At 39.6% G+C, this 21,620-nt stretch overlaps 1 protein-coding gene across 1 annotated transcript; it reads right to left on the reverse strand.

Annotated features, from left to right (window-relative positions):
• Positions 1-9,806: 9,806 nt before the first annotated feature.
• Positions 9,807-12,641, reverse strand: LOC121504406 (early growth response protein 4-like). The gene is made up of 2 exons (XM_041779129.1): positions 12,424-12,641; positions 9,807-11,593 (listed from the first exon to the last, which is right to left on the reverse strand). Exons 1-2 carry the CDS (start codon positions 12,548-12,550, stop codon positions 10,449-10,451), a joined length of 1,272 nt encoding a protein of 423 aa, XP_041635063.1. The 5' UTR covers positions 12,551-12,641; the 3' UTR covers positions 9,807-10,448.
• Positions 12,642-21,620: the final 8,979 nt, after the last annotated feature.

Here is a 21,620-nt window from a genome sequence, read left to right on the forward strand (position 1 = left end):
AAAGTAGAGACATGTAGCAGGGTAATGTAGCTACCGTAGCTACATAGTCTTGACAAACAGCTAAAACTAATGTAGCTATATTAGTTATTAACACATCCTCCTACTTAGTGTTAGCCATGTTAGCTTTAGCCACATTAGTCTCGGCAAACATAGCTAAAACTAATGTAGCTACATTAGTTATTAACACATCCTCCTACTTAGTGTTAGCCACGTTAGCTTTAGCCACATAAGTCTCGACAAACATAGCTAAAACTAATGTAGCTACATTAGTTATTAACACATCCTCCTACTTAGTGTTAGCCATGTTAGCTTTAGCCACATTAGTCTCGGCAAACATAGCTAAAACTAATGTAGCTACATTAGTTATTAACGCATCCTCCTACTTAGCTTTAGCCACATTAGCTTTAGCAGACATAACATGAGCTAACAAGGCTTGCGCAGGTTTGTTAGCTTAGCTAGGTTAGCTGCTTTAGTGTGTTTTCATGGAGGAAGAGATTTTTCCCGTAGGCAGCGTCAGCTATAATAAATGTTTTGTCATTTCAGCTCCTTAAACTCTTAACCTAACACAAAACAGAAGTTTAATCCAACTTTATTTTGAAAATTTTTGTGTATTTCCTTCCTGGCAGTGGTGGTCTGCAGCCAGACTGTCTTGGGGTAAACTCAGCCTCATATTTAAACTACAAATGTTTGCTAACAACAGTGGAATAAGTTACAAAAAAGGCAGGCTTCATACTTTTGATTTATTTAAAGAAAAAGACTTTTGGGTAAAGCAAAAGTAATTCTTAATGTTTTGTTAAACTTGGTTGGCTACTGCAAAACAATCTGTCAGTTTGTTTGCATATCAGAAATAAAATGTACATTTATAGGAAAATATTTTCAGCTTTGTTTACAGAAACATCCTTTAGTTTTTGTTCTGTTGTAGCTCTGATAACAGAAAATGGCCTTAAAGCCTCTGTTATTAGAGACTGAAACATCTCTGTCACAGAGAGTGGCTGAAATGATTCTGCTGTTGAGTTTTATTTTTATTTAAAGATTATTTGGACTTTATCAGCAGTAAAATATCGTGTTTATAGTTCAGCATGACTCTGACTGAAGTAGTTCTAAAATCACCGTCAGAAACTCGCTTTAATAAAAATGGAGGGCTACATTTTCAACTCTTACCTGAATTAAAACGGTTAACTAATCAGCCTCCTTCTTAAATCCGTTGCCATGGTTTCCCTTTTTCCCTCTCAGGAATCCGTTCCCTCCTCGCGGCGGATCGATCAGCCCTCTCTGATCCGGTACCGGAGCGGTCTCGTGCCGGAGCAGCGGCGGGAACCGTTGCCGTGTTTGTGTGTTAATGTGTGTGCGCGCGTGTGTAAAAGGCATATATGTGCTCCAACCGCCGCCCCGCGCGCCCCCTCCCCTCAGTGGCCGCGTGCTGCTGTTGCTGACGTCAGAGCCGCGTGACGTGTCAGTCCTGATGTGGGGATGATGGCGGAGCAGAGCGCCGATTAATCTACATTTAGTCGATTTAATCCACCTTTTAGAGTAAATGGGAATTTAAACACCTCTGCTTTAATCTGTGATTGATTTAGAAATATGTGTTTGATATTTTAGACGATTTTTTACGATCAAGTTTCTTTTTTTATTTTCTTTCTTAACGAGAGAATTTAATTTCATGTTTATATTTCATTAAAAGTGTTAAATTTCTCCTTTTGAATCGTCAGTTGATCTTCTAGTAGACATAATACTTAATAAATCAATGATAATAATAACAATAACAAAACAACAAAAACAAATGATAATAACACAATAAATAATAAAATAACATAAAAATAACAATAATAATAAATAACCAATAAAAATAATGATAATATAATAACAACAATAGAAAATGATAATAACAACAACAATAATAACAAAAACAACAATAATGATAATAACAACAATAACAAAAACAACAATAATGATAATAACAACAATAACAAAAACAACAATTATGATAACAACACCAATAAAAATAATGATAATAACAACAACAATAACAAAAACTACAATAATAATAACAACACCAATAAAAATAATGATAATAACAACAACAATAGAAAATGATAATAACAACAACAATAATAACAAAAACAACAATAATGATAATAACAACAATAACAAAAACAACAATAATGATAATAACAACAATAACAAAAACAACAATTATAATAACAACACCAATAAAAATAATGATAATAACAACAACAACAACACCAATAAAAATAATGATAATAACAACAACAACACCAATATAAATAATGATAATAACAACAACAACAATAGAAATAATGATAATAACAGCAACAACAATAACAAAAACAACAATAATGATAATAACAACAACAACAATAACAAAAACAACAATAATGATAATAACAACAACAACAATAGAAATAATGATAATAACAGCAACAACAATAACAAAAACAACAATAATGATAATAACAGCAACAACAATAACAAAAACAACAATAATGATAATAACAACAACAACAATAGAAATAAGGATAATAACAACAACAACAATAACAAAAACAACCATAATAATAATAACAACAACAATAAAAATAATGATAATAACAACAACAACACCAATAAAAATAATGATAATAACATAACAACAACAATAGAAATAATGATAATAACAACAACAACAATAACAAAAACAACAATAATAATAATAACAACAACAATAAAAATAATGATAATAACAACAACAACAATAACAAAAACAACAATAATATTAACAAGGTACTCTGCCTTAAACTCTACATGGCAGCACTTGCGTCCAACTGGACCTGAAGCACTTGATGGTACTTACTGATGTTGTTTCTTCTTGTCTGGATCGTTGCTTGTGTTGTTCTTGCTCTCAAATGTACGTCGCTTTGGAGAAAAGCGTCTGCTAAATGACATTGTAACATTGTAACATTGTAACAACAATAAAAATAATGATAATAAAAACAACAACAACAATAAAAATAATGATAATAACAACAACAACAACAATAAAAATAATGATAATAACAACAACAATAACAAAAACAACATTAATAATAACAACAATAAAAATAATGATAATAACAATAACAACAACAACAACAAGAAAAAATAATGGTAATAACAACAACAACGACAGCAACAATAAAATGAAATAAAATAAAAAATACTACTACTACTACTACTACAAATAATAATAATAAATATTTATATCCATGTAATAACAGAAATAATGATAATAAATATTAGGATGATGATTCAAAAATAATGTTAATGATGAAAATAATAATAATAAAAAATATTATAATCCATATTGTAACACTTACAATGATAATAATGATGATGATGATGAAAAAAAATAATGATAATAATAAAAAACAATAATGGTAATAATAATACATTGTTATTATTATAATTATTATCATGATTATTATTACAATTGTCATTATTATTACAATAATAATAATAACAATAATACATTTTTATTAATACCCATATTATAACAATAATAATAATAATAAAAATAATAATAACAATAATAATAATAATAATAGAAATAATAAGATACTATAATCCATATTATACCAGTAACAATGATAATTATGATAGTGATTTAAAAAAGTAATAATAACAATAACAATAATGGTAATAATCAAAATAATAATAATGAGATAATAATATTAATAATAAATTGTTATTATTATTATTATTATTATTTTTTTTTTATTATTATTATTATTATTGTTATTATTATTATCACAACAATAATAATGATAAAAATAATGATGATGATGATAAAAGAAATGAATTATTATCATTATCATTATTGCAACAATAGTTAATAATAATAATTATTATTATTATTTAAATTCATAATTTAATGTTGATTTCATTAATTTACCCTTGTGCCCTCCTCAAATTTACTACCCTCAGGACACCGTCGAGGCGAAAATGTACACGTACAGAAAAACTGCCATTAAATCAGCATACATCAATATTTTTTCAACCTTTTTTTCGTAAATCTTTTTAACAACTTCAGAACTGCTCAAAACTACAAAAAAAATAAAAATAAAAATTCAATAATTCTCAGAATTGTAACCCTTTTAATTCCAGTTTAATGATTTGAAATATTTCATTTTTTACTGCAAAAAAAAAAAAAACCCACAAAAAGTGGATTATTTTCCGTATAATGAATAGTAGAAAGATGGGGCTTTGGTGCTGATGAGAGTCTTGGATGGGTCAAAGATTAACAACAAAATTGATTTGATTGCATTTGTATTTTTTATGTAATGTCAGAAATACCCTCTGGACATTTTCAAGGCAAAAATCCCTCCATTGACTTCCATTAAAACCAGGTTTTTTAATCTCACTGTCATTGCAGTATAAAATCATGCATTCTTTAATGTCAGCATTTCAATGTGAAGAAGTCTAGTGAAATTTGACATTTTTACCGTATTCCACCAGATTCAACCATTTACTCATTGTAGGACCATGCACCAGATTCTTGTGTTTTTGTCTGTTATATTATTGAGAGTTTTGTGTGAGTTTTAAAGGGTTAAAATTCTGAGAATTATTGAATGTTTGGTAGTTTTGAGCAGGTCTGAAGTTGTTCAAGAGATTTATGAAAAAAAAGTAGAAAAAATATTGATGTACGGTGATTTAATGGCAGTTTTTTGTATGTGTACATTTTTGCTTCGAAGGTGTCCAGAGGGTAGAACATTCATTGAGAGAGTATGAATGACATTTAAGAGTGAAACATGTTGGATTTCAAAAATTTAACTAGAAAGAAAAGTTCCTGTAAGAATTCATGTCACAAGCTGTAAAACTGACAAAATAATCACTTTATGATGATCAATTTAAAAGAAAAGTTGTGAAAAATGGCCAAAAACGCCCGAGGAGGACACGAGGTTAAGGGGAAAGTCATCCAAACCTCCCTGTCCCTGTTTGAGAAAGTCATTTGCCCCTAAACCTAATAACTGGTTGTTTCATCCTTGGCAGCAATAACTGAAGGAAGCGGTTGTGATAACTTATAAAGAGTCTCTAACATTGCTGTGGAGGAATGTTGTCCCACTCTTCTTTGCAGAATTGTTTTCATTCAGCCACGTTGGGGGTTTTCCAGCATCAATGGCCTGTTTAAGGACATCACAGCATCTCAGCCAGATTTAAATCAAGACTTAGATTAGGCCACTCCCAAACTTCTGTCTGCTCAGTCCTCAGAATATTTCCCAGAAGTCTTAGGGATCATCAGGATGTTTTTAGTCAAATGTGGGACGAGTCTTTATGTTTTTTTTTTTTTTTTTTCAGCAGTGGTTTTGGCCTTTGAACTCTCCCATGGTGCCACTGTTGCCCAGTCTCTTTCCTAGTGTTGAATCATGAACTCTGACCTCAACTGAGTCAGTGAGGCCTGCAGGTCTGTAGATGTTGTACTGGGTTCTTCTGGGACGTCCTGAGTGGCTAACCACACTGTTCACAGTTTTCCACATTTGTAGGTCATGGCTGTCAGCCTTAGAAATGTCCTTGTAACCCTTTCTAGACTGAGAAATATCATCATCTTTGTCTCTGATCTGTTCTTGACTTTTTCTTGAAGTTTTTTTTACTTTTTCTCAGCAGCGTAGCTGGATGAAAACAGTCCCAGTGGAGAAAGGATCTCTGATAACTCAGCTTTAATGAGGTTAACTAAGGTGAACACTCACAGAGCTCTGCTTTAGTGGAGCTGCAGTACTCACAGTCAACCACAGGATGGCAGCAGAAGCATATAAAGGAGGGAATGCTGTTTATCTTCATACACAGACTCAAAGCAGACATGGAAGCATCTGATAACAGGGACTGTGTGAGAATCACAGTCTGATTTATGCTCTGGTCTTTCCCATAGAGCTCTATGGAGGTTAGAAACAGGTCAGTGAGGCACACTGCAGCTCTAACCCCTTTCCTCCTGTCTGTATGGTAAAATAGTTGAGGCTTTGTCACAGTATTCCTGTTAGAAGTCGTAGAATCTTCCGTAGAAACTGATGGATTTGGATCTGAGAGCCACAAACAGGAAGTCAGACGGTGCCCGCAGATATGCTTTTTATCCCCTATATTTAATTATAGAGAACATCTTGTGTCTTTACTGTGAAAACAAATCTGTCCGAGTCTTTCAGCTGCTGTTACCATAGCAACGTGACCTTGACGGTTCACAAAACGGAACGGGGCTGCTCGTCGCCTAGCAACAGCCGCCTGTTGATGAGTGGAAGCACAGAGGAATTTACTGCAGTGATTATCAGAGAGAGGATGGAGGTTAAAGTGCTCAAAGAGCTGAGGATTGAAGTCAAGCTGCAGTTCTTCTAGTGTCCACTAGAGGCTGTGCAACAGTGAGTCAACCTCCATAGAGCTCAATGTTACAACATCAAACTTTACAGCAGAAATGAGCATGTTTACAAGCTGGGACAGGAGAGGTTCAGGTCTCTATGGCTCATTCCTCCTTTTATGAATCTGTACGGGCTGAGTTTGAGTTAGACTCGGACTCAAGATGATGTCGAATTGGGGGCGTGGCCACATAAAGATCAGGCAAATAATCTGTTTCAGATTGCCCTTTACTGTACTAGCCGACCATCCAACAAGTCTGCACTCCAATTTTTCCAACATTTCACATGATATTATTATTTTATTTCCTGTTAGCATAGTTAGCATTAAAAAGAACATTCCTAACAGTTTTAGAACGTCGCTGGCGAGAGTCGCAGCGGTCTGAACTGATATATAGTATAAAGAATTTCCTACACTATGAAGTTTTATATTTATCCATAAAACTGTTTCAATAGTAATTGTTTTTGGGATGGGTTTAACAGCTGCCGACATTTGAAGCCAAAGGATACTAAAACCAGAACGTCTTCTTTTCTGGATTTAATGATCTTCTGGGGGCCGGACGGGAAGCTTTGGGGGGCCTGATTTGGCCCTCAGGCCGTCTGTTGATGATCAGCGCAGTATAGCCTAGGTTCCTTACCAGTGCTCTGGCATGCTTTCCTTAAAGGGCCAGCGCACTCTAAAATCTGTGGAGCAGCAATATCTTTGCAAGAGCCACAATCTAAGAGGTGAAAAGTGGCAAAAACGGCTTGAAGTAGCAAAAAGATAAGTTAAAGGTAGCAAAAATGGTCCAAAAGTGGCAAAAAAAAGTGACAGATAAGTGACTAAAATGGGCTAAAAGCAGTCAAAAGACGTAAAATAAGGCAAAAAACAATAGAAAACATGTGGTATTTAATGGCAAAAGGTAGCTTGAATGGGCAAAAAGTGGTGGAAATAAAAGGAAAAAGTAGCAAAAATGGTCCAAAAGTGGCAAAAAAAAAAGTGACAGAAAAGTGGCTAAAAATAGGCTAAAAGCAGTCAAAAGATGTAAAATAAGGCAAAAAACAATAGAAAATGTGTGGTATTTAACGGCAAAGGTAGTTTAAATGGGCAAAAAATGTGAAAAAAGGGCAAAAATGGGATAAAAGTGGCTAAAAGAAGTTGCCAAAATGGGCAAAAATTAGGAAACGTGGTATTTAATGGCAAAAGGAAGCTTAAATGGGTGAAAAGTGGTTGAAAAAAATGGAAAAAGTAGCAAAAATGGCCCAAAAGTGACGAAAAATGAGAGAAAATTGACTAAAATGGGCAAAAAGCAGTCAAGAGTGGCAAAATTGGTGAAAAAAGGGAAAAAAGTGGTATTTAATGGCAAAGGGTAGCTTAAAAAGTGGTGACAAAGTAGCAAAAATGTGGCAAAAAATCTATAACAGTGTAAAAAAAATGGTAAAAAGAGTCCATAAAAAGGTGGCAAAATTGTGCAAAACATAGGAAAAAAAGGGGTAGGTAATGGCAAAATGGCCAAGAACTAGTAAAAAATATGGTGAAAAGTGGCAAAAATGGCTTGAAGTAACAAAAAGATAAGTTAAAGGTTGCAAAAATGATCCAAAAGTGGAACAAAATGAGAGAAAGGTAGTTTAAATGGGCAAAAAGCTGTCAAGAGTGGCAAAATTGGCAAAAAAGAAGAAAAAAGTGGTATTTAATGGCAAAAGGAAGTTTAGAGGTGACAAAGTAGCAAAAATGTGATAAAAAAATAAAAGATCTATAATAGTGACAAAAATGGTAAAAAGTGTCAAAAAAAAAGATGGCAAAAATGTGCATAAAATAGGAAAAAAGGGGCTAGTAATGGCAAAATGCAGCCTGAATGGGCCAAAAACTAGTAAAAAAAATATGGTGAAAAGTGGCAGAAACAGCTTGAAGTAGCAAAGAAATAAGTTAAAGGTGGCAAAAGAAGTGGCAAAAACATAGGAAAAAGTGGTATTCAATGGCAGAGGTAGCTGAACCCTTGTGTCCTCCTCAGGCAGTTTTGGACATTTTTCTCAACTTTTTTTTTTTTTAAATTGTGATCATTTTGTCAGTTTTACAGCGTGTGACATGAATTTTTACAGGAACTTTTCTGTCTAATTAAATTTTTGAAACCCAACCTGTTTTACTCTTAAATGTCGTTCATACTCAGTGAATTTTCTACCCTCTGGACAGCTTCAAGGCAAAAACAAACACGTACAAAAAACTGCTATTAAATCAGCATACATCAATATTTTTTTATAGTTTTTTTTTCATAACTCTCTTAAACAACTTCAGACCTGCTCAAAACTACCAAACATTCAATCATTTTCAAGATTTTAACCCTTTAAATGTCAGTTTGATTATTTGAAATATTTCATTTTTTACTACAAAAACACAAAAAGTGAATTATTTTCCATAAAATTAACAGTAGAAAGATGGGTCTTTGGTGCTGATGAGAGTCTTGGATGGGTCAAAGATTAGCAATGAAATTGATTTGATTGCACTTTTTATGTAGTGCCAGCTTTAACGTTAGGACACCCTCTGGACACCTTCGAGGCAAAAATGTACATGTAAAAAAAAACTGCCATTAAATCAGCATACATCAATATTTTTTCTACTTTTTATCATAAATCTCTTCAACAACTTCAGACTTGCTCAAAACTACCAAACATTCAATAATTCTCAGAATTGTAACCCTTTTAAACTCACACAAAACTCTCCATAATATAACGGGCAAAAATACAAGAATCTGGTGCATGGTCCTACAATGAGTAAATGGTTGAATCTGGTGGAATACGGTAAAAATGTCAAATCTCTCTAGACTTCTTCACATTGAAATGCTGACATTAAAGAATGCATGATTTTATACTGCAATGACAGTGAGATTAAAAAACCTGGTTTTAATGGAAGTCAATGGGGGCATTTTTGCCTCGAAGATGTTCAGAGGGTATTTCTGACATTACATAAAAAATACAAATGCAATTAAATCAGTTTAGTTGTTAATCTTTGACCCATCCAAGACTCTCATCACCCCCAAAGCCCCATCTTTCTACTATTTATCATATGGAAAATAATTCGCTTTTTTTTTTTTTTTTTTTTTTTTTTTTGCAGTGAAAAATGAAATATTTCAAATAAATAATAATGGCATTAAAAGGGTTAAAATCTTGAAAATAATTGAATGTTTGGTAGTTTTGAGCAGTTCTAAAATTGTTTAAGAGATTTATGAAAAAAGTAGAAAAAATATTGATGTATGCTGATTTAATGGTAATCTTTTTTTGTACATTTTTGCCCTGAAGGTGTCCAGAGGGTAGTTAATATGTTTAAGGATTTCTGGGGGAATAACATTTCAAATGAAGACATTAAAGAGCCACGAATAATCACAAAAGTGCCACGGACAGTCTGATGATGATGATGATGATGAAGATGAAGAGGAAACAGCAGGACTCCATGGTGCTCTTTGATTGGTTTATTTTGTCAGCAGCCTCATGCACATCGAGGAACATCAACCTGCACAGACACTGAGCTGCTGTGTTTAAACTGCGTATCCCACAATGCATCAGTGCAGCTCTCCCTGTGCTTCGTAACCACATGAAACATCAGAATGAAAATATAAAGATCATTCAGAGTCAGTCCTAGAAAAGTGACATCATTGCACGTTAACGGCGGTCTTACAAAGGTCAAACAGCGCCACACAGAGGTAGAGGATAGAAAAATAGAATATTTTACAAACATTGAATAGAAAGTCTGACATAAAAATATCTAGAAACACCACATTCTGACGTCGACATTCACTGTTCACTGTCACGTCCTCATGCAGACAGACCAGAGATAATTTACATCCTCCTGCAGACTCAGTCCTCGTCACACACCTGCACAGGTGAGGAGGACCCCAGGGTGCTCAACACTCCTCCCACAATCCTCCAGGTGGACTCAGACACACGCATGCGCCGTGACAGAGTCCTCTGAACACCTGTAAACACCTGCTTCAGCTTCCACTGTGACGTCACGTGGAAAACGTCGCCGTGACGCTTCCGGGTCGACGGTTCAAATCCTGAAGCTTTAAGTTGATTCCACAGCAGCCTCGCTGCCGCGTCACTTCCTGTTCAAACCCCGGGCGCGTTCAGGGCCAGGGAGTACGCGGCCATCATCTGCGCGCGGAGCTGCTGCTTGACGTGCACGCGCCCGTGCCTCTTCCTCTCGTCGCTGCGCGCGAACCTTTTCCCGCACACGTCGCAGGAGAAGGGCTTCTCTCCGGTGTGCGTGCGCGTGTGCGTGGTCAGGTGGTCGCTGCGGCTGAAGCTGCGCGCGCAGATGGTGCAGGTGAAGGGCTTCTGCCCCGTGTGGATGCGCACGTGCCTGTTGAGCTCGTCGGAGCGCGAGAAGCGGCGCTCGCACCCTTGCACCGAGCACGGGAACGGCTTCACCTTCAGCCCGGTCTTGGAGGCTCTCCGGCCCCCTCGTGACAGTTTGGGGGCTCCAGGCGCGTGCACGCTGCCGATGTTGACTATCGGGAACGCGCCCTGCAGGAGGGAGGAGAGGAGCTGAGCGTCCAGGGTAGAGGGGAGAGGGGAGGGGGAGAAGTTCTGCACGAGCTCCGTCTTCACTGTCGGTCTGCTGGTGACGTCACTGGAATCTCCCCCGGTAACGGGAGCAGCAGACAAACTCTTCAACCAGTCCTCCAGACCCAGCGGCTCCTGCTTCACCTCACAGCCGGCCCCCAGCTCGCCCTGCCCGGCCTCGGCGCTCAGCAGAGAGTCGATGAAGTCGGAGACCTCCAGCGGGAGGAGAGCGTCCGCGCTGCCCGCGAACAGAGCATCACCGCCGGCCACAGAGGGCTGCCCGCACCCGCTGCTGCAGCTGGAGCTCACAAACTCGCTCTTCACCACCACGGGCTGAGCGGCGGGGGGCAGCAGCTGGTCCGTGGCCCCGGCGGGGACGCCGATGTCAGAGCTGGGAGTCAGACAGGGAGATGGGGCGTAGAGGGAGGCTGCAGCAGCGGGCGAAGAGCTGGCGTCTCCCTGCTGCTCCATCTCAGTGCAGATCCCCACGATCTCTGTGATCATGTTGAGGATGGCGTCCGCTGTGCTGCTCAGCCCCGCCGCTGCTGCTGCTGGTGCTGCTGGAGCCGGCTCCGGTTCGGCGAAGAAGCTGCCGGTGTAGCCCAGGGAGGGAGAGAGCGTGTCCGAGGAGCAGTCGCTGAAGTCGGAGAAGAAATCTGAGTCAGAGGCGTCCGCTCCCGGAGAGAACACTGAAGAGAGAGAGAGGAGGAGGAGGAGGGGGAGTTAGAGCCATTGCATAATAGCAGCTGAGCAGCCTACACACAACTGATCAATAAGAAGCTGCAGCTGCAGCTAGGGCCGGGCAACAAGTACAGTTCACATAGAGATCGATGCGTTGATTTTTTTAATCACAAGATCATTTTAAATGATGGCTATTTATCATTTTAGCATAAATAGCAACAAAAATCATTTTAATGGTCAGATAAATTGCACAAATATGTTGTCAACTTTTGGAGAAGTTACTAGAACTTGTGAGGCTTGGTCCATTTGTGCAATTTAGACTAGCTTTGGGTGAAAAATATGACTAGAGGTCATAAAGTTGACACACTGTTTGGTGCCAAAATCATTCAAATAATGGAGATTTGATCATTCGGATACATATGACACATACAGAAGAGCTTTTTTTTTGCAATTTAAACCACATGTGTGTAATGTTTGGTTATCAAAATGCCCAATATTTATCGCAAAAAGTTGTTTGGAAATGTTTCGGTGCATTTTTAGCAGTTTTTCCTGCAAAATTTGATCATTAAAATCCCTGATGTTGTTGCAGAAAGGCTCCAGTGTGGTTTATTTATGACTAGAATTATATTAAAGTGTATAAACATTAAAATATTGGTGTTTGCATCATGCATTGGCGTCCAGCTCTCAGATCTGAGGATTCTGGACCGTAGTGGACCTTGTTGCCCAGCCCTAGCTGCACCAACATCTGAAGATCAACAGATGCACACTGAAGCTGCTGCACGTTCTCATCACTAATCAGTCTAATACAGCTATCGATCAGTGATTGGCTGACGCTCACCTTGGCTGAAAGGTGACCCCACGTCAGATTCGGTTCCGTCGCTGGGGCTCGAGCCCACACTGTCCACCCAGGCGCTGCACGCGTCCTCAAACTCCGACATGAAGCTGTCCTCGCGCTCCAGAAGCATCTCGGTTGTGCTGATGTGTTAAAAAAAAAAAACCAGACAGGAGAGAGAGATCCCGGTATTAATCCGCGAGCTGCGACTCTTAGTCCCGTTACTCTGCTCGGTGATGCTGAAGATGCTGGACTCCCTCTGCTCGGCGCCTCTTTTATACTCTCCGTCTCCTAGGTAACTCCCGAGCCCGCCTCATTGGTCGAGGGATTCCCCCCGCCGCGCGCTTCGTAGCTGCCCAAACATGGGCTGCATCCGGCTGTGACGGCGGGTATCCCCATACCATAAAAGGACAGGCGGCAGAGCGACGTAGACTCCGAGGAGAGAGGGGTTTCCTTCACTGCGGCAACAGAGGAGGAGGAGGGAGGAGGGGGGGGTTATACAACCAGAGAGGGATGCAGCAAGGATGGAGCAAAGATGTAGTATTGTCGTTTTTATGGACAAACAGACACAATGCTGCAGTCTGGGCTCGTGCCCTGAGTTTTACCTCACAGGAGGAGCCTTAGAGCCTGCAGCAGCTGCACAGGAACCCTCTAAGTGTCTGCTTTAGGTGGGGGGGTCAGGATTTCAAACTGGGACTCTTTCCACCTGCATGTATGAGCTCATGGCGCAGTTTTATTCTGCACCTTTCAGCACCATGGGGAGAGCCTCATGAAAAACCCCATTTACCATCACTGAGTTAAAAAGCAGCTAAATAAGAAGCAAACTGAGCATGTGCAGTCTTCAGAGTCTCACTAAAGTAGGTCACAGTGGTTTTAGATATGGGCCATGTCCTGAATCAACCCTGCCACCATGCTGTAGTGCTGTTTGAGCTCACTCATTCTATCCCACAATGCATCTGGTAAGAAAACGAAGTGAATAGCTTGCATTTATCAACCGACTTTTTGGCCTATCAGAGCCTAAAGGAGGACTCAGACTGACTGCAGTCTGGTAATCATCTCCTGTGTACATCAACATATCTCAAGAGCATGCACTGCTGCACACACTGCTAGGCAGATGTGCTGCATGTGTGCACATATACAGATGCATGCACATACTGCACCATTCTGCAGTTAAACGGTTCTGTTGTTGTGCAGTGCATGCTTACATACACATGTGCATGCATGCATTTGAGAGCCAGTATCTCTGTCCCACATTTGAATCATTTTAAAGTCTTCATGAAAGCCGACACGGTATCACATGAAGAGCAGAAAGACTGGCTCTGATTACTGAGCTGTGCCAAATCATAGATATTTCTAAAGAGACAGAATTCCCATCATTCCTAGGGAGGCTGGACCAACTTCAGCTGCAAGAAAGATCATTGTAACTTGAAGTTCTTGAGCTTTTGTCCCACTGTTCCAGTCATGTGACCACTTTTACTCTGCAGGTCATGCCTCCCTATTCACTCCACATTCACATCCTGAGAGCAAAGAAAAAAAAAGTGATACAAAAAATGGAAAAATTGTAAGGACAAAAAAAAAAAAAAAAAAAAAAATGGAGGGCATTAAGTGGCAAAAATGGACTACAGGAAACAAAACGGGTTAAGGGAGGCAAAAATGGTTGGGAAAATGGTGAAAAACAGTTAAAAAGGTCTACTCTCTTGGTTTATCAGGGTCCATTCTCTGGGTTTATCAGGGTCCATTCTCTGGTTTATCAGGGTCCATTCTCTGGTTTATCAGGGTCCATTCTCTGGTTTATCAGGGTCCATTCTCTGGTTTATCAGGGTCCATTCTCTGATTTATCAGGGTCCATTCTCTGGTTTATCAGGGTCCATTCTCTGGTTTATCAGGGTCCATTCTCTGGTTTATCAGGGTCCACTCTCTGGGTTTATCAGGGTCCATTCTCTGGGTTTATCAGGGTCCATTCTCTGGGTTTATCAGGGTCCATTCTCTGGTTTATCAGGGTCCATTCTCTGGGTTTATAAGGGTCCATTCTCTGGGTTTATCAGGGTCCATTCTCTGGGTTGATCAGGTCCATTCTCTGGGTTTATCAGGGTCCATTCTCTGGTTTATCAGGGTCCATTCTCTGGGTTTATCTGGGTCCTCTCTCTGGGTTTATCTGGGTCCTCTCTCTGGGTTTATAAGGGTCCATTCTCTGGGTTTATCAGGGTCCATTCTCTGGTTTATCAGGGTCCATTCTCTGGGTTTATAAGGGTCCATTCTCTGGGTTTATCAGGGTCCATTCTCTGGGTTGATCAGGTCCATTCTCTGGGTTTATCAGGGTCCATTCTCTGGTTTATCAGGGTCCATTCTCTGGTTTATCAGGGTCCATTCTCTGGTTTATCAGGGTCCACTCTCTGGGTTTATCAGGGTCCATTCTCTGGGTTTATAAGGGTCCATTCTCTGGGTTTATCAGGGTCCATTCTCTGGTTTATCAGGGTCCATTCTCTGGGTTTATCAGGGTCCATTCTCTGGGTTTATCAGGGTCCATTCTCTGGGTTGATCAGGTCCATTCTCTGGGTTTATCAGGGTCCATTCTCTGGTTTATCAGGGTCCATTCTCTGGGTTTATCTGGGTCCTCTCTCTGGGTTTATCTGGGTCCTCTCTCTGGGTTTATCAGGGTCCATTCTCTGGGACATTGAACTGTTTTAAAGAATAATATGAAGGTCCTGGTTAAATTTTTGCACTAGTTTCCTGTTTGCTCAGTTTATTGTCTAAAGTTTTACTCATATTTAGTCACATTTGATTTATATAAGTGATGATGGGACTGAAGGTAAAAAGACACTTTGGTGCAGAAACATCTGGTATATGTTTCTGTAGTTGGTAGGTTTGCCCTGATTTTTGCCTTACAGGTAGAGTACTTCCTGCTAAGAGCACCTTTAGAGAATAATCCCTCTAGGATTTATATTTGATCATATTAAATCTCCAGAAATCTCTGTGCTGGTGTGGGAAAATGATGCAGCAGATGATCTGAGCATATGTATGTCAGTGCGTCCTCCTCTGGTGGAGTTTTGCCCTAGTTTTTCTGATGTGATGCTCACCTTCTCATGTTTTTGTTTACATCTAATGACATGACATTCACAGATAATGAAACAGGATGAAAATGATGCAGTTAAAAGACGCATTTGTTATTTTTACACGTTTGATGAGGTTTCAGCTGAAAGGTGTCGCAGCAAATCCTGCAGCTGTTTTCTGTCAGCCATCTTTTCCTCACAGATGAACGCTGAAGCGACAGACACAGGCGGCGTTTTGCCAGCAGGAGACGTTTCTCGTGTTTGTCTCTGAGGAGCGGCGTGTGAAGAAGCCGTTGGTGTCGCACTGACACAGCTCTGCAGTGCTGCAGAGACGGAGAGAGAGATGATTGCACATTACTGCCCCACATGTGACATTCCTGCACACCACCGCCTCAGCCTCATATGTGATGCTGTCTCCATGGAAACGGGAGGAGATTCAGGGCAGGCGTTATGTAAAATAGAGTCAGAAATAGAAGCAGAGACTTTGTACTTTTTCTTTTTCCATTTTAATTCTATTTTCCACACGACGCTGACGTGAATAAGGAGCATCAAGCAGCAGCCTTAATGAAGTCACTGTGGTGCCACTGTTAATTACAGCAGGGTTATAAATACTGGCAGGACAAGAGATGTCATGATACTAGAACTAAAAACCTCTACATGAAGCCAGAACACATAAAAGATGATACAACCCAGCTTCAATAATAAAAACTGCAAGAAAATGACCATAACCGACTAAAATGTGTTTGCACTGCTCTAAAACCTCTCTCTACTTTTCAGCATTGATTGTTCCACGCCATAGGCACCAATGCAACCCCAGACCATCAGAGATGCAGGCTTTAGACCTGAGCCAGGAGAACAAGCTGGATGCTCCCTCTGCTCTTTAGTCCTCAGGACACGGCATCTATGATTTCCTCTGACCACAGAACAGTTTTCCATGTTTCCTCTGACCAGAGAACAGTTTTCCATGTTTCCTCTGACCACAGAACAGTTTTCCATGTTTCCTCTGACCACAGAACAGTTTTCCATGTTTCTTCTGACCACAGAACAGTTTTCCATGTTTCCTCTGACCACAGAACAGTTTTCCATGTTTCCTCTGACCACAGAACAGTTTTCCATATTTCCTCTGACCACAGAACAGTTTTCCATGTTTCTTCTGACCACAAAACAGTTTTCCATGTTTCCTCTGACCACAGAACAGTTTTCCATGTTTCCTCTGACCACAGAACAGTTTTCCATGTTTCTTCTGACCACAGAACAGTTTTCCATGTTTCCTCTGACCACAGAACAGTTTTCCATGTTTCCTCTGACCACAGAACAGTTTTCCATATTTCCTCTGACCACAGAACAGTTTTCCATGTTTCTTCTGACCACAGAACAGTTTTCCATGTTTCCTCTGACCACAGAACAGTTTTCCATGTTTCCTCTGACCACAGAACAGTTTTCCATATTTCCTCTGACCACAGAACAGTTTTCCATGTTTCCTCTGACCACAGAGCAGTTTTCCATATTTCCTCTGACCACAGAACAGTTTTCCATGTTTCCTCAGTCCATGTTAAATGAGCTTTGGTCCAGAGAAGATGGCAGTGTTTCTGGATCCTGTTCACATATGGCTTCGTTTTTTCATGATCAAGTACAGAATCATACACGTTTTTATGCAGTGGCCCCTGAGGGCCCCAAGATCCCCTGCATCGAAAACTGACCTGTTCCAAAAAGATGGGATAAGGGCAAACAGTAAAAATAGGTTAACTGTGGCAAAAGAGTTGAAGAAAAGTGGCAAAAATGGGTTAAATGTGTCAAAAATGGTGGAGAAAATGGGTTAAAAAGTGGCAGAATTTGGTTGAAAGATGCCAAAGAAAAGTAAAAGCCTGCAGGAACAGGATAAAAGTGGCAAAAAAGGGCAAAATCAACAAAAATGAGTTACTCACGGCAAAAATGGGCGAAAATTGGTTCAAACAGGCTATTTTTACCATAAAAATGTGGTTACAAGCGGCAACAAATGTGTATAAAGCAGCAAAAGTGGGTTAAAGGAAGAGAAAAAAGGGTCAGGACTAAATAAAGCCAAAAAAGTGGCTAAATAGGAAAAAAAAAGTGCCATTTGTGCCCTTTTTATTCATTTCTATTTGCCCCCCCCCCTTTATTTTCCTATTTAGCCACTTTTTTTTTTTTTTGCTTTATTTTGCCCCCTTTAACCCAATCCTGACACTCTTTTTTTCTCTTATTTACACGTTTTGCCACTTTGAACCCATTTTTGCTGCTTTATACACATTTGTTGCCACTTTTATCCTGTTCTTTTTATCCAGAAAAGTGAATAAATGTAAAATATCTGAATGAAACAGGTCAGCAGGTGTGGTAGTGCAGCTTTAAGACTTTATTAATCAGGGTTCATATTCCAGCCTCCTCGTTCCTCCAGACCTGCTCTCCCACTCACGTTTGCTCCCAGGCTGACAGGAAATACCAATCAGTTGACCAATGGGATGAGCCGGCCATAATCTGTCAGTGATGGATGACGGCGGCGGTGGTGGCGAGGACAGGCACCCCTCACACATGTACACGTGAACGGGCTATAACGAGAGGCAGGAGTGATGAGCGAGGGGGCGAAGAAGAAGAAGTAAAAGAGGCTGTTGCCATGGCGCCGTGCCACCTTCTGCTCCCTCCACCTGTTAGAAACCACACAGGCCGTCTGATGGAGCTTCATGGAGGTCTTCACTGGCGTCACTGAGTCTCCTGCCTGTGTTTTCATGTCTGTGGTCATCCGTTCATGCGTCTGTCAGATAATCAGAGCGTCTGTCAGCTGTTTAAAACTTCCTGTCTCTGTGTATTTCTCGTTTCACGCCTGTCTCTTTGCCAGAATTATGAGGAGACTGTTTTTCATCTAAACCAGGGGGTCTTGACCCCCGAAATAAAGGTGCCACAGACCGGGGACCCCCACTGGACCTGAAGGTGGATGAACACGGCCATGCACATTCAAGATAGTCATCTGCATACAAAGTCACCCATAAGGGGGGTAAATGGGAGCGCTTTAGCCCAGCTAAACTGGGGGCCCTGGGCTCTCTTTTTTAAACGGTTTGTGCAGTACACTGATCATCAACTGGTGACCTGGGGGCCAGATCAGGCCATTTTTTTTTTTTGGTTATTTTTTGCCACTTTTATGTAATTTATGCCACTTATAACCCATTTCTGCTACTTTTAAAATCCAAGTTAACCACCTTTCCCGCCATTTTTTTTGCCACTATTAACCCATTTAGCTATTTTTAACTTTTAATTTTTATTTTTAAGAGGGCTACTTACTACACAAATGAATTATAAAGATATTTGTTTCTTTGCTAAGCATATACCACAGCTTAACTTCACAATGGACCATGATTTTGCTGACCCTACCTTCAGGTACAGTGGGGGTCCCTGGTCTCTGGCACCTTTACTTTGGGGGTCGTGAGTTGAAAAGGCTGAGAACCTCTCGGTTAGAGAGTTAAAAATGGGTGATTAATGGCAAAATGGGTTGTGGCACAAAGGGACAGAAATTGGCAGAAAAAGTTGTGAAAAGAGGATAAAATGCAAGAAAAAATGGTAGAAGAGGAAAAAGGGAGTGAAAGGTATCAAAAATTGGTTACAAATGAGAAAAAATAGTGCAAAAAAGTAATGAAAAGGGGTTAAAAAGTCGCAAAAATAGAAGGGAAGTGTCAAAAAGAGTGACACAAAGGGGATAAAACATGCAGGAAAAGTGGTTTGAGTGGGTTAAAGAATGGCAAAAACTGGGTTAAAGAGGCAACAAGTGTCAAAAATGTGTTAAAAGCAGTAAAAATTGATTTTAAGGTTGCAAAAATTGTTGAAAAAATGTAATAAAATGGGTTAAAAGTGGCAAAAATTGATGTTAAAGTAGCAAAAATTGTTGAAAAAAATGCAAGAAAAAGGGGTTAAAAAGTGGCAAAAATAGAAGAAAAGTGTCAAAATAGATATGAATGGCACAAAGAGGATAAAACATGCAGGGAAAGTGGTTCAACAAGGGGTTAAAAGTGCAAAAAATATTGGGTTACAGAGGCAAAAAGGAGCAACAAGGGGTTAAAAGTGTAAAAAATGTGTTAATACTGGTGCTAAATCCCAACTGTGGAGGGCCTATTCTCTGGGATTTTTTAGGGGCCCAGCCAACTCTGTTGTCAGGTCTTTCTCCTTGTGTCCTGCTATGTTATGGATAATAGGGATAGATCTCACTAGTGATGCCTAAAAATGGCCTGCGTTTTGAAAGAAAGTACAAATAGTACTACAATAATTTTTGAATCTGACCAAAATATTTATTTAATTTTGTTTATGTGAAAGTCCAGCCCCCAGAGTTTCTGTTTAGACTAAATCTGGCCTGTGTGCGAATGTAGTTGATGACCCCTGGTGTAGCATATAGGCCTCTTAAAAATGTAAATCTATTTTGTAAAAAAAACAACAACAACAAAACAAACAAAAAACAAAACAAAACAAAAAGCAGGTTAAAAAATTGAAAAAAAAAAAGGTTAAAAATGGCAAAAAAACAAAACAAAACAAAACAAAACAAAAAACTGGGGAAAAGGTGGTGAAACTGGATCTTAAAAGTAGCAGAAATGGGTTAGCATGGCAAAAATTATATAAGAATGGCAAAAAACAACAGAAGAAAAGGCAAAAATGTGGCAAAACGGAATTAAAAAGTGGCTGAAAAAGCTTTAAATTGGCAAAAATTGGTGGAAATCTGGTGAAATGGGAAGAAAAATCGATATAAACTGGCAAAATAGTGCTAACTGACAAATTAAAAATAGGTGGATACTGGCAGAAATCAGTCTAACTGGCAAAAATGGGCATATCAGATAGTAAGATGTGGTTAAAATGGGAAACAATGGAAATAAAAAGTGGTCAAATGGGGTTAATAGCGGTAATAATGGGTCAACAGAGGCAACATTAGAATTATGTAGCAAGAATTTATTTCGAAGTGGCAAAAACAAGCAGAAAAAGTGGTGGAAATAGAAAAATGGCACACAAATAAGTGTTAAATGGCAAAAATGTGTTAAAATTTGTGGGATAAAAATGATGTAAGCTGGTTAAAATTTGTCAAAACTGGTGTGAAGTGGCAACAGTTAAATTTTAAAAATATTCTTATTTTTTTTCAGGGAATCTGGGGACCCCCGCTCAGTGTCTCACGGCCCTCAGTGGGGTCCCAACTCCAAGGTTGGGAACCACTGATCTAAAGAACCCCCTCCTGATTTTTCTTTCACATAGGTGCCACACTTAAACTTCTCAGACCATCTAACCAATCCAGAATCCTGCCTGATTTAACCTTTTCTCTAGGTGTTCTTTTGTCTTCATGGTGTAATGGTGGCCACAATTGATTTTTCGTGTTTTATTTCTCAAAAAAAAAAAAAAAAAAAGCCAAATTATACTGAACCTGATTGATTTTAAAGCCAGTAAAAAAGGGGTGAATACTTTTCAAAGGCACTGTAACACTTACTTTTCCAGCCTTCTGTGGCCCTGCCCCTACTTTTCTGAGATGTGTTGCAGCCATCAACATGAGCTCGTCTCAGTTTCAACATCTGATGTGTTGTTTCTGCCCTCAATAGATCTGACATCACTGACTTCTGTGTTTATTTACATTCTGCGCAGTGTCCCAGCTTTTTTGAAGCTCCGCCCCCTTCTCTGTCAGTGAATGGTGTGCAGTTTTAATATCCTCAGTGCTGTTAAAGATTAAATATTAAACTACTTTTAGTTTACATTCTCACAGGAAAGTTGGTTTGCTTTTTTTAAGGAAACCGTCTGATTGGACACTGAGGTATTTAAGGTCGTCATGGCAACCAGTGCCATGCAGCCTGATAACACCAAGGCTGTCTGACCATAAAAACACTCAGACTCCAGGACATGGCCAGGGTGAGGGTCTAACTCGCTCGTCTGACCCGTCCAAGGCCTGTTAGAGTGTCAGATATAAACCCTCCCTCCTCTGCCTCAGTCCTCAGTCTCCTCTTCATCACTCCTCGGTCTCCTCTGCCTCAGTCCTCAGTCTCCTCTGCCTCACTCCTCAGTCTCCTCTTCATCACTCCTCAGTCTCCTCTTCATCAGTCCTCGGTCTCCTCTGCCTCACTCCTCGGTCTCCTCTGCCTCACTCCTCTGTCTCCTCTTCATCACTCCTCAGTCTCCTCTTCACCAGAT

This window comes from Cheilinus undulatus, linkage group 22 (assembly GCF_018320785.1).
Source record: "Cheilinus undulatus linkage group 22, ASM1832078v1, whole genome shotgun sequence".
Taxonomy (NCBI): Eukaryota; Metazoa; Chordata; class Actinopteri; order Labriformes; family Labridae; genus Cheilinus; species Cheilinus undulatus.